We start from the raw sequence: 13,432 nt of genomic DNA, 5'->3' as shown, positions 1-13,432 counted from the left end.
TCTTCTGGTGTGTCTGAAGACAGCAAGAGTGTACTCATATGCATAAAATAAATAAATCTTAAAAACGACGGCAACAACAACAACAAGAATAATAAACTTGTTGCTGAGGTGTGGTGGTGCATGCCTTTGCTCCCAGAACTCAGAAGGCAGAGACAGCAGATTCCTGTGAATTTGAGGCCAGCCTAGGCAAGTTTAGGAGAGCAAAGAAACCCTGTTTCAAAAAAAAAAACCAAAAAAAAACCTCATCTCTAAAGAGTCCAGAAAACAGCCAGAGACCTACAGGTTGGAACAGCAAGGTTTAGTTGAAAACAAAGTATACTTTTAATAAACAGAATGTACTGCACGCCAGACTTTCAGTGCACTTAGCTTGTATGACCCTTTCTCTTCAGTTTATTCATTTTCACTTTAGAGGGAGCCATTCCCTGTAGAGTGTAATTATTAAAAAAAAAAAAATCCACAGTAACACCGGCAGCTCCAGCTCGCAGGCAACTCGCTGGCAAAGGCAGTCTCGCTGCCCCCATGGCTATCCCCAAGCAGCAGAGGGAGGTTCGCCTGCCACCAAACTGCTAGAATTCCCAGTCATAAGCCCCCTGCAGCTAGTCTGCCCAGGTTGGCTCCAAACCCCGAGCCCGGTATAAAGAAAACTCCAGAGGCTTATAATTTTTTTTTTTTTTTGGTTCTTTTTTTCGGAGCTGGGGACCGAACCCAGGGCCTTGCGCTTCCTAGGTAAGCGCTCTACCACTGAGCTAAATCCCCAGCCCCCAGAGGCTTATAATTTATCATCAGATTTATAACAGTAAATTCTCAGCCCCCAAAATGCCCACACAAAGAACTCAAAACTCAATTGATAATAAGCACAAACTACACACCCAGATGGGGCAAATGCACCCTACATGACTCTATTGTCTTTTTATGACATCCATAGCTACCTGTGGCTCTTTCAAGCCCCGTGGATCAGGTTCATGTATTCTCCAACAGGTTCCATCTTGTCTCCTCATCTCTGGGTCCCTCCCTCCCTCTCTCCCCACTTCTCTCCCTCTCCCCCTTCCCCTCAGAGGCACACTCACACAGAGGCTGCCCATGTGGGATAGAGCAAGCAGATTGTGCCAGGGTTTACAACTCAAAAACCTAGAGCATCAGCAATAATCATTCTGATTCAGCGGGGCGGTGGTGGTGCATGCCTTTAATACCAGCACTCAGGAGGCAGAATTAGGTAATATGAGTTCAAAGCCAGTCTGGTCTACAAATTGGGTACCAGGACAGCCAAAGAAACCCTTTCTTGGGGGGAAAATCATTCTAGATTCCTGAAAGAACTTAGATCAAAGGATTTAAAAAAAAAAAAAGATTGTTTTATTTATATGAGAACACTGTAGCTGTCAGTCACAACAGAAGAGGGCATCAAATCCCAGATGGTTGTGGAGCCACCATGTGGTTGCTGGGAATTGAACTCAGGACCTCTGGAAGAGCAGTCAGTGCTCTTAACCTCTGAGCCGTCTCTCCAGCCCATGATTTTTTTTTTTAAGTGCATTTATTTAAGTGTGGAGGGGCACTGTGTTTGGGTATGAATGAAGAAAGAAATAAAAAGGAAAGGACATGACTGCTTTTCGGTATGGTAAAGGAGAAAGTTTACTGTAGGTAAAGGGGAAAGCCCAGCCAGAGGCAGGGGCATGGCCAGAGTGGGCCTGACCTTGAGCTATTGTGAGGACAGAGGAGAGGGGAAGGGAGAGGGAGAGAGGGGAGGAGATGAGAAGGGGGAGAGAGGGGAACCAGGTATAACAACCAAGAGGCCAAAGATACAAAAGGGGCGTGTAACCAGAATGTCTGGATTAAACAGGGAAGGGCCACTGGTGGAAGAGCAGCCCATCTGCTGGAAAGAGCTGGACAGTTGAATGGGGGATGCTGGGAGAGCCTGGAGGCCAGGTCTGCTTTGATATGTTAACTATGCACCTCAGCCATTTGTCCCAGGTTTGAAACCTAACAGGTACACATGCCATTGTTGTGCCAGTGAACCCCAAAAGACCATCAAGGAGCCATTTCTGATGCAATTGCATTAGGGTCTTTTTATTACAAGCTCCCACTTGGGCTCTCCTACAACTCAACCCTGACGCAGCAGAACGGGAAGGGAAGGCAGAGCCACCTGGAACCCTCAGCAGGACAAGTTCTATATGACTATAAACTGACAGGTAAGTGCTCTGAGCAAGACCGTATCCAATCACAAAAAGTACATCTGAAACAATCAGACTAATCTTTGATCTACTGTTGCTAGGAAGTAGCTAGGGAGTAACTCTGGCCAAGGACAAGCGTGGGGTCCTTCCTAGGACGTGGATGCAGCTTGGGTGTTGCTGCCCATCAAGTTCTCAGGCTTTTTTTTTTTTTTTTTTGGTTCTTTTTTCCGGAGCTGGGGACCGAACCCAGGGCCTTGCGCTTCCTAGGCAAGGGCTCTACCACTGAGCTAAATCCCCAGCCCTTTCCTTTTCTTTAAGATGGAAGCTGGTCCCAAGATGGGGTAGGTTTGGCTTCTTCCTATATGTGTATGGAGGTCAGAAGACAACCTTCCGGAGTTGGTTCTTTTGTTTCCATTATGTGAATCCAGAGGATCCAACTCAGGTCAGCAGGTGCAGTCTCCAGACCCCAAAGACCTTTAAATTACCTAGCACAGAAGCCGTGAAACCATAATTACTATTGGCGCTGGACCCTCACATTGTTTTACATTTTTTATCTTTATCAACAATCAAAGATTAACTGGAGGTCATCTGACTTAAGCCAACATATTTCTGACCCTCGATGCTTTCCTAAACAGAACAGAAAAATGTCAAGGATTTTCTCAAGGGCAGTGAAGAAATGTCTGCACCTTCATTCAGTCAGCTACAGCAAAAACTAACATAACAATGCCCTGGGGTGATGGGGAAGCAGCTGAAAATCCAGCAAATCTGACAACCAAAGACTTGGGAAACTGCTAGTTAAAAATGTAAAAAGAACCCACCAAAGCTCAGAAGAATAGAAGGTTCTTTTGCCCTGAGACATGGGCCTTTAGGGAAGCAGGAGGTATACAATGTCACAATACTGTCTCTCTCAGCTGGGACCATCATACAAAATGGATACAACAAATATCGCCACATACCAGACTAAACGGAGCAGAGGAATCGTGACCCAGCACTGACTCTTCCTTCGGGCTGAGCGTATTTCACATCTACTATGCTTCAGAGCTCTCTCCTCCGTGGTCACCCAAGTCAACAAGATTCATAACTCTGACCTGAGTAGAGGTGGCAGCAGCATACACTTTCATCCCAACACTCCGGAGGCAGACAGGGTTCCTGGTTTCTAGATCGTTTGTCTGTGTAGCCCTCGCTCCTGAAAACAGCTGGCTTCGCTTGGTCTATAGAGCGATTTTCAGGACACCCAGAGCTACACAGAGAAAACCGTCTCAAGAAACCCAGGGTCACAATTCAGACTGGAGAGATAGATGCCTCAGTGTTTACGAGCACTTGCTATTCCTCCAGAGGACCCTTTACCTAATTGTCCTGGAGTGGATTATTTTGTTTTTTCGCCTAATGCCCTCAGTGGTTTGTTTGTTTGTTTGTTTGTTGTTTGTTTGTTTGTTTTTGAAGCCTGTCTCATGTAGCCTACGGTGTCATGCTACGTTGCCAAAGATCTTGAACTCCTGAGCCTCTTGCCTCCCCCTCCTCTGTTCTGGGAGTAATCTCTCGCGCCACCACGTCTGGTTTTATGCGCTGTTAGGTGTCGAACCCATGCTAGGTAAGTACTTTACCCTATATTTAAAGTCCCGGACACAGTGGCTAGCTTAGAACTCAGCCATCGCCAAGGGAAACTTTACCTACCCTTCCTTTAATTTTAAATCTGTAAAGTCGCCTGTTAAGTTTCCCGCTACCTTTTCCTAGGAATGCTAGCACAACGAGTGGGAAAAAGTGGTCTTTCACCTGGAGAATAAATTCTGTCTGCGCATGAATCCTGAATCAGGCGCGCTTCTCAAAATGTGTCCTGCGTGCTCTGGAGATACACTCCATGGGACAGAGCGGGTCAGGCACGTAACAGCGATTTCTAAGCTCCCTATCCTCTTCTGAGATGCAGCCATTAAGCGGCTGCCCGGGAGCACAGTAAAGCAACACTACTAGAGCTGGGTAAGGGGACCAAGGTGCTAACCACTAACTCGACCCCCTTCCCCCGTCCCCCGGGGCCGGGACGCACGGGATCTCGAGTCCCACCCGGGGCGGGGCGCTCCCGAGGCTCCTCCCTCTGAGTCTGGGTTGCTTGTTCGGCTGCCGCATCTCAGCGCATCCGGCGATGTATCTCCGCAGGGCTGTGTCTAAGACTCTGGCGCTGCCCCGGAGGGCGCCCCCCGGTCCCGCGCCACTGGGGAAGGACGGTGAGTGCCCCACTCTTCTCCATGGGTCCAGGCGGGGGACCAGCGCCCGAACCCGCCAGCACCTAGTTGCAGAACCCTGGACCATGGGCCAGTGAAGGAACAGTGAGGGAGGGTCTCGGGCAAGCTCTCCGAAGTTCTTAGAGACTTTGGAAATAACCTTTTCCAGGATGACTTCTGAATTCAAATTAGACTTCCTGGGTTCCAGTCTTGAAGTCCTGATCTCCGACAAGTAATGTTCCTTCATTTTTTTTTTTTTTTTGGGTTCTTTTTTTCGGAGCTGGGGACCGAACCCAGGGCCTTGTGCTTCCTAGGTAAGCGCTCTACCACTGAGCTAAATCCCCAGCCCCGTTCCTTCATTTTTTTAAAGCGAGGACTACAGTGGCTGTGGGTTATAATCAATAGATATGGAGTGAAAAAGAATACTGCGAAGAGGGTCTGGCTTAACCCCAGAGTCCCACGTTGACTATTCAATGAACCGCTAGTTTCTCTGAAGAGGTAAAGGAACCGATGGGGTGTTCATGTGTTCGCAGGTGGGCTCCAGGAAAAGTGTCGGTTCACCGAACACTGGTGTTGCTAAGCCCCGGGTTCTTCTGGCCGGGTCATCCCTTCAAAGGGGGCGGCCTCGGGGCACTCTTCTGGTGTTGTTGACAAGCTTGCAGCTCCATCAGTTTCGGATTAGGGGATACGTGAGGGAATGGAAATTTTCTAAAGAAGAAGCATCCTGGAATTTAGGAGCTTAACAGGTGTCGCTGCTCCGGGCCTGTTTGCAGGGTCCTCTCTCAACCGCCCATCCTCTCTGCCCATCACTTACTGGGGCACAGCTCTTTCTTGAACATTAGAAAGTTAATTCTTGCTGTACTTTGCCCCTCTTCTTGAGGCATCCGAGGCAGTGTCCAGAGCAAGTATTTGAGCGAGAAAGACAGAAAAATGCCTGTGGAAACCCAGGAGCCAGAGGATTTTTTGGTTTGGTTTGGTTTGGTTTGGTTTGGTTTGGTTTGGACACTTGTTTCCCGTGCTTTGATTAGGCCTGTGTTGGGGTGGAGGGTCTCAGGAAGGAGATCTATTCACCTATTTTTTTAAATGCTGCTTGAAAGAAATCTCCCACAAGTATTAAGATGCCTTCCCCTCTGAGGTGAGGAGAAGCCATTTATTTTAAACTGACTATAATCGAGACTGTTCTGGTGTTCAAATGAAGAAGATGAGACTGACCTCATCCTCTATAGAAGTCTCTCTCTCTCTTCCAATCTCTCTCTCTCTCCCTCTCTCTCTCCCTCTTCTCTCTCTCTCTCTCTCTCTCTCTCTCTCTCTCTCTCTCTCTCTCTGTCTGTCTTTCCACACGCGCACACATACACTCACACACACAGCACACAGGCATAGGCACACACCCATCAGAGCCTGCTCCTGCTCAGAGAACAGCTTGCAGTGGGTACCAGAGACTGGTCTTGAGGCTTGGCTGCAGACCCCTGTACTCCCTTGAGTCCTGCATCTGTATCATACTTTTTTACACCCCCCTGCCTCCCACTCCTCCCATTAGATCAAAATAAAGACAGTGCTAACATAAATGTGCAGTTAGCAGTCCTAGATGTAAGGTCACTGACGTTGTTTTAATTTTCACCTACTTAGGTCCATCTAAGGCCCCGTAGGCAAGCCTACTTCTATGAATAATTACTAATAATTTTTGAGATAGGGTTTTTCCTGTGTAACCCTAGCTGTCTAGAACTCACTCTGTAGACCAGACTGGCCTCAAACTCAGAGATCCTCTTAACTCTGCCTCCCTATTGCTGGGATTAAAGGCCTGGGCCACCAGTCTGGCATTGGCTGAAATCTTAAATTTGTCTTCCTTTGTGGGCATTAATTGATGTATTATATGTACTTTAGTAAAAAATTTGTTTCGGTGTTTTAACTATCATTACGTTTTGTCCTTCTTTTTGCTGTAAAATATAATAACTTTTCTAGTTATTAAAATGTAAGTTTTTAATGAATAATTTAGATTTGCAATAGTTCATTGGGAAAAATAGCAGAAAGACAAAATATAACATGTAAGTCTTCCTATTCAGTAAATACCATTATTTATGGTTAGCCTACTTGGTTTTAGAGGTTGTCCTTGTTATTGTTGTTGTTGTCTTATAGAAACAAGGTCTAGCTATCCAGGCTGGTCTGAAACACTTATATCCCCCTGCCTCACTCTCCCAAGTCTTAGAACCACAGATGTGCACCAACACATTCAACAATTGTAGGTCTTTTTCTTTTTTTCTCAGGCACATTTTTCTTATGTACCTTGAACCCATACATCTGAGAGCCTCTGCTATAGGATATATTACTATGTCTTTTCACACAATATGCAGTTGCATTTTATCATAGTCTGGGGAGCAGTTTGGAGCGCTGGTTGCTCTTGCAAAAGATCCGGGTTCAATTCCCAGTACCTACAAGATGGCTCAAAACAGTCTGTGACTCTAGTGTTAGAGAACCTGAAGCCTGTGTCTGAGTTTCAGGGCACCAGACATGCATGTGTTGCACATACATACACATGCAGGCAAAACACTCATTCATACACATACAATTATAAAAACAAATCCAAAAATTTTTTTCTCCAGCCAGGGACACAAAAGAACCCAGTCTCAAGAAACAAAACAAAACAAACAAAAAAGTAAACCCTAGTCTTCACATTGTTCGTATTGTATAAACCTACTAAAATATGTTTGATAAATTTCTATTGCATATTTCTCTTATTGCTCTTTTAAATAACTCAGCTGAAATTGTATTTAAGTCTACTTGTGGGCCAGAAAGATGGCTCAGCGGTTAAGAGCACTGACTGTTCTTCCCAAGGTCCTGAGTTCAATTCCCAGCAACCACATGGTGGCTCACAACCATCTGTAATGGGATCTGATGCCCTCTCCCGCTGTGTCTGAAGACAGTGACAGTGTACTCATGTACATGAAATAAATAAATCTTTTTTTAAAAAGTCTACTTGTGGGGTTGGGGATTTAGCTCAGTGGTAGAGCGCTTGCCTAGCAAGGGCAAGGCCCTCGGTTCGGTCCCCAGCTCCGAAAAAAAGGAAAAAAAAAAGTCTACTTGTATCATTGATCATTCCCTTTATTTCTTCCTATTTAATAAGCTCTTTCTGAATTGCACGGTGTATAGCTTGCTTAGCAGGTTAGGAACCTTGGATTTGACTCCTAATATTTAAAAACATCCTGGATCAAATAAGAAACCTAAAGGTTATACACATGTGTCAAAAGGTTGTGATGTGGGCTTTTTTATTTATTTACTTACTTACTTTTGTTGCTGGGGAGGGACCCAGGCCTCCTGCATAGCAGACATTCTCTATCATAAGTGGGATGGGGTTCTGGTGGGGTTGTTTGTTTAACAATGAGATGTGGGTCAGGGAGTTGGTTCAGCAGGTACAGGTGCTCATTTCAAGCCCGATGAACCCCAAGTTTTTTTTTTGGTTCTTTTTTTCAGAGCTGGGGACCGAACCCAGGGCCTTGCGCTTGCTAGGCAAACACTCTATCACTGAGCTAAATCCCCAACCCCCCTCCTCAGCTTCTTAAGCAGCTGGATCTATAAAATGCACACCCAGATCACAAATCTGTTTTGTTTTTTTTGTTTTTTTTTTCCTTTTCTTTTTTTTCGGAGCTGGGGACCGAACCCAGGGCCTTGCGCTCGCTAGGCAAGCACTCTACCGCTGAGCTAAATTCCCAACCCCAAATCTGTTTTTTTTTAAAGATTTATTTATTATATGAGTACACTGTTACTGTCTTCAGACACACCAGAAGAGGGCAGCAAATCCCATTACAGATGGTTGTGAGCCACCATGTAATTGCTGGGATTTTGAACTCAGGACCTCTGGAAGAGCAGTCAGTGCTCTTAACCACTGAGCCATCTCTCCAGCCCCAAAGATCTGTTTTTAAGCCAACAAAGGTCTCACCACAAACCAGCTTGTGGCTGCAGTCCACAAGGAGGATTCAGGAGGACTGAGACAAGAGAAAGTACAAGAGTGTGCCTGGCCTGAGCTAAGTATCGAGAGCTTAGGGCTAGTGCGTTTTGAGCATGCTCTCTACCAATCCTCAAGTACAAACTTTATCCTTAGGTATAAGGGCACTTAATTTTTAAAACAAGCCTTCCCTTCTTTCTCAAGCGGACAGCTGAGAAATAGGACAGAGAAAAAGGAGAAGTGATTATTTCTGGTGAAATAATTGTTGGACTTGTATGGAGGAAAGTAATTCAGTACTTTGTCCTCACCCACATCACCCTTCCTGACATCAAGATGGTAGACTTCGCCAGGGTCCCGCAAATCAGACGAGAAGCTGTTGGATAAGATCACTACCCTGGCTCCAACACTGCCTTCCCAGAAAGTGAAAGTCTCCTAGGATAATAGGAGAAACTACTTAAAGGATGTAACTATTTAAGATGCCTATATTATGTGGTGAAAGTAACCATGTTCAAACTTGTTTTCCTAGCATCTCTTCGCCGAGTGTCATCCAGCAAATTCCCTGGACCATCTGGCTCCAATATGATCTATTACCTGGTTGTAGGTGTGACAGTCAGTGCTGGTGGATATTACGTAAGTGCTTAAAGACCCTATTAAATAATTCATATGCCTTGCTTCCTAGCTCATGCCAGTACTCTAAGTTCAAGGCCAGTCTGGTTGGCATTCCAAGTTCCAGGTCAGCCAAGGCCCTTATGGAGAGAGGTTGTATCTCCAAAAGAGGGGTTGGCTCAAGTGATGGTGGGCATGATTTCTCTCTTGAGCTGCACTGAAATTGTTCTTTAAGCTGCTGTTGCTTCTTCTTCTTCTTCTTCTTCTTCTTCTTCTTCTTCTTCTTCTTCTTCTTCTTCTTCTTCTTCTTCTTCTTCCGTTTGTTTTGTTTGAGACAGGATTTTTCTGTGTAGCTCTGGCTGTCCTGGAACTTACTCTGTAGGCAAGGCTGCCCTTTAACTCACAGAGCACAGAGACCCACTTGTCTCTGCCCCCAGTGTGCTGGGAATAAAGGTGTGCACCATCACTGATCTTTGAACCTTTTTTTTTTTTTTTTTTTGGAGCTGGGGACCGAACCCAGGGCCTTACCACTGAGCTAAATCCCCAACCCTGATCTTTGAACTTCTAATGGAGGTCTCATAGAGCTTGTGTGAGATAAACCTAAGAAATAGAGCTAAGCGCACATTTTCTTTCAGACTTACAAGGCTTTCACATCAAAGCAAGTCAGACATACAGAACATGTAACTGACCCGAAAGAACAAACAAAGGCGGAGTTACAACCACTTCCAGGTAAAGTAAATTTCTTCTTCTGTTTATTAGAGACAAGGTCTCATGACTCCAAGACAGGATGACCCTAAACATGTGGTCATCCTGCTCTACCTTGTGAACGATGGATTACAAACACGTGCCACCACACTTGTCTGTCTGTCTGTCTGCCTCCCTCCTTCTCTCTCTCTCTCTCTCTCTCTCTCTCTCTCTCTCTTTCTTTCTTTCTTTCTTTCTTCCTTCTGTCTCTTTAGTACCTTAATCAAGAATGGCTATGTGTGGCATTCGCTTGGGAAGGAAAGTCACAGTGCTCCTAGGGAGTTTGCTAGATCACACTCAGTGAAGAGATATTAGGAAAACAAGTTTATTATATATAAGCACACTGTAGCTGTCTTCAGACACACCAGAAGATCTCATTACAGATGGTTGTGAGCCACCATGTGGTTGCTGGGATTTGAACTCAGGACCTCTGGAAGACCAGTCAGTGCTCTTAACCGCTGAGCCATCTCTCCAGCAGGAAAACAAGTTTAAACATGCTTGCCTTCACCACATAATGCAGGCATCTTAACTAGTTACATCTTTAAAATATTTCCCCCTATTACCCTTATAGATTTTCACTTCAGGGAATGCTACTTGCTTTGGATGAGTGCATTTGATAAATGAAGGCGATTTCTGTGTGTCCTGCTGATGGGCAGTTTTAATTCTCTGTATGGTAATATAATTGCTACTACTCAGACATCCGTTCATGCAAACATAATTTTAGAATCTGTCCCTCTCAGCAGTGTGAGCTCTCATTTCCCTCTTTACTGTTTTAAATTATAAGCTATTTCCCCCCTGTTTTGACAAGCACTGTGTCTTTCTCAAAGTTACTTCACATGAGTTGAGCCAGTGGTGTGTACTGAGTCCTTCAGTCGAGAATTCAGCCACTGTGAGAATAGAACCTTACAGTTTCACACTTACATCCAATTCCTGCCTTAAATAGCTCACGTTAACTTCTTAAAGATTTATTTTATGGGCCTGGAGAGATGGCTGAGTGGTTTGTATGCTACCTGTATCCCTGGTCTTCCCCTCCCCACACACACCACACACAAGAAGTCAGAAGAGAGCTGGCTCCCCTGGAACAGCATCACAGTTGGTTGTGAGCCACCGGTGGTACCAAACCCTGGTCGTCTGTAGCAGTAGCCGCTGCTCTTAAGGCTGAGCCCTCTCTCCAGCCCCAAGCCAATTACTTTAAATTGATCCTTTTTTTCTATCTTAATTATAAAGTCATTATTAATTACTATGATGATTATTTAGGAACAGAAATATTAGCAGCTCAGGAGTCAGGTTTTGGTTCTGGGGGTGGGTTTGTTTTGTTTTTTGTCGGGATTATTTTGGTTTGGTTTGGGAATTTTTTTGGATTGTTTGTTTGGTTAGTTGGTTTGGTTTGGGGGGCTTTTGGTTTGGTTTGGTTTGGCTTTGGTTGGTTGGTTGGTTGATTAGTTTGTTTGTTTTTGAGACAACCTCTCAGCATGTAAGCCAGGTCGAACCCTCCACCTGCTTTCACCTCTGGGACTCTGGAACCAAGAGTGTGCACCACAGGGCAGGGCATTCGGCTTTAATTTCTTTGTCATGACACTAGGAAACTGTATTAGAGCCAGCATGATGGCTGCGGAGTGCGGGGTAGGAGAGGGGGAGGTAAAGGTAATCACAGCGCTTGGGAAATGGGGGGGGGGGGTCGGGAGTTCAAGATCATCTCAGGCTAAGTAGCAGATTCATGGCTAATCTAGTCTGTAGTAAGTGTTGTATCAAAGATGTTTCCCTTCCCCCCAAATAAAATAAAGTGTAGCATTCTACTTTACTCCCATACTCTACCAATTAACATTTTGCTTAATGAACCAAATCCTAAAGGCGAAACGGAGCATGTGGCAGAAGCCGGGAAAGCGTGTTCAGAGACTGGAGAAATTTCTGTAAAGGAATCTGACTCTGTAGATGCTGAGGAAGTCCCAGAGGCTGCAGCTGTGCTTCCAGAAGAGTCTCAGGCCTCCGCCTCTGAGGTCCCTGCCGAAGCTGCCCTGGTGGAGACGTCCGTATTGAGCTCAGAGCCTGAGCTGAAGATCACTGACGACCATGACGCTTCCCCGGTGGAGACCACCGAAGGTGTCCCAGAATCCCCTCCGGAGGTGGAGGGTGCAGCGCCAGACCAGGCCGACGTTTGCAGTGAGGGGGTTGATGATAACAGCAAGGAGGGGGCTGAGACCAGCAAGGAGGGGGCTGAGACCAGCAAAGAGGAGGCTGAGACCAGCAAGGAAGCTGAAGGTACCACTACTGCGGACGCGGAAGAGGAGGAGAGTGCGGAGAATGCCGAACTAGAAGAAAGCCCTCCCTTAACCTCTGAACCCTCTGCCCAGCCTGAGTCACAAGAAGAAACCGAGGTCACAGCAGAAGCAGCATCACCCCAAGGCTGATCTGCAAAATTCTATAGTTGCTTTTTTATTTTTAGTAACCTTAGCCCTCCTTTCTAGAATATTTTAATATACCTTAAAGAATTTGGCTTTACTAATAGATATTTGATTGAGATTTGATATTCTACATGTCTTAATAGTTTTCTACCCTTTAAAATCAGTCTGTGTTAAGACCTTAATCAGTGTTAAGTTTGGATTTAAGTTTTACATTCTAGAAATTGAGTTATCTATGCAACCTATGTCACTTTGATTTTGCTCTGCCTTTCTCTTACTTTATTATATGTAAGACTAGATTGTTGGGTTTGACGTGAACTCATTTAAATAAAATTAGAAAATCCTAAATGTTTCTAGTCTTTGAGGTTGGAGGAGGGGAGCTTGTGCTCTGGATAAAGATGACCATGACCCAGGCTGGCCTGGAGCTCACTGCATAACCTGGGTTGGCAGCCTTGCTCAGTGCTGGGTTTCAGTTGTGAGCCACCATCACACCCAGCCTAGGGGTTCTATTCTTACTACGTACATGCAGAAATACAGTGTATGGTACATTAAGATAAATGCATACATCTTCACACGAAGAAACCAAGCTTGTAGTACTGAAGGAAAAACAGGGTTCTGGAGAGCTCTGCCCTTTCCCTAACTCGTTACGTAAGGGAGGATGCCATGCTTGTCTGGTTCAGTTCAGTGTTTACTGAGGCCTTCGGCTTCCTGCCAGGAATCATTCATGCACGCACGTATGCATCGCCTGCAGCAGAGTGCCTTTCAGCCTACCAGCCACTGCTTTAAAGTAGTCCTCAGAATATGTCTTTGAGTGGAATTAGATAATAAAACAAATAAGAAAATTATATATAGGGACTAGGTAGAATTTCTAAGTATTGGTTGGGAGTGAAATTGTCATTTTAGATATGACAGTAAAAGCCAGTCTTATTTTATTTTATGACAATCCTTGCTTCAAACTCACTATGTTGCCCCAAAGCTAGCATTAAACTTCAAATTGTCCTGCCTCCGTGTCCCAAGTCCTAGATTTATAGATGTGTGCCACCATACCCAGCCAGAACAAGCCTTTTTATGAAGGTTCCTTTTAATAAAGACTGGTGACTCTATAGAGGAAGTCATGCCTGATGAGGGCCAGAAAAGCACAATTCATCGGCAGCCAGTGCATGCTGGAAAGTTCCAGAATATTGAGGTGGCCAGTATGAGTGAATTGGAGTAAGAATGAGGAAGAATAACTGGAGATGTCTCAGAAAAGAAAGGGAGTGGGTGAAGCCAGGCAGGATGAGGCTTGCACTCAGAGACTGGGGATGAAAGATTATGAGTTCAAGGTCAGCTTTGGCTACATACATAGAAAGACCTTGTTTCAAAAGA

At 45.2% G+C, this 13,432-nt stretch overlaps 1 protein-coding gene across 1 annotated transcript; it reads left to right on the top strand.

Annotated features, from left to right (window-relative positions):
* Positions 1 to 4,270: 4,270 nt before the first annotated feature.
* Positions 4,271 to 12,413, top strand: Mgarp (mitochondria-localized glutamic acid-rich protein). The gene is made up of 4 exons (NM_001109556.1): positions 4,271 to 4,384; positions 8,845 to 8,948; positions 9,560 to 9,653; positions 11,520 to 12,413. The coding sequence occupies exons 1-4, from the start codon at positions 4,303 to 4,305 to the stop codon at positions 12,074 to 12,076; spliced, it is 837 nt and encodes a 278-aa protein (NP_001103026.1). The 5' UTR covers positions 4,271 to 4,302; the 3' UTR covers positions 12,077 to 12,413.
* The last annotated feature ends 1,019 nt before the right edge of the window (positions 12,414 to 13,432 follow it).

Source organism: Rattus norvegicus, chromosome 2, assembly GCF_036323735.1.
Source record: "Rattus norvegicus strain BN/NHsdMcwi chromosome 2, GRCr8, whole genome shotgun sequence".
In the NCBI taxonomy this organism is placed as follows: domain Eukaryota; kingdom Metazoa; phylum Chordata; class Mammalia; order Rodentia; family Muridae; genus Rattus; species Rattus norvegicus.
Note: the sequence above shows the minus strand (reverse complement) of the source record. Positions and strands in the feature narration are given on the sequence as shown.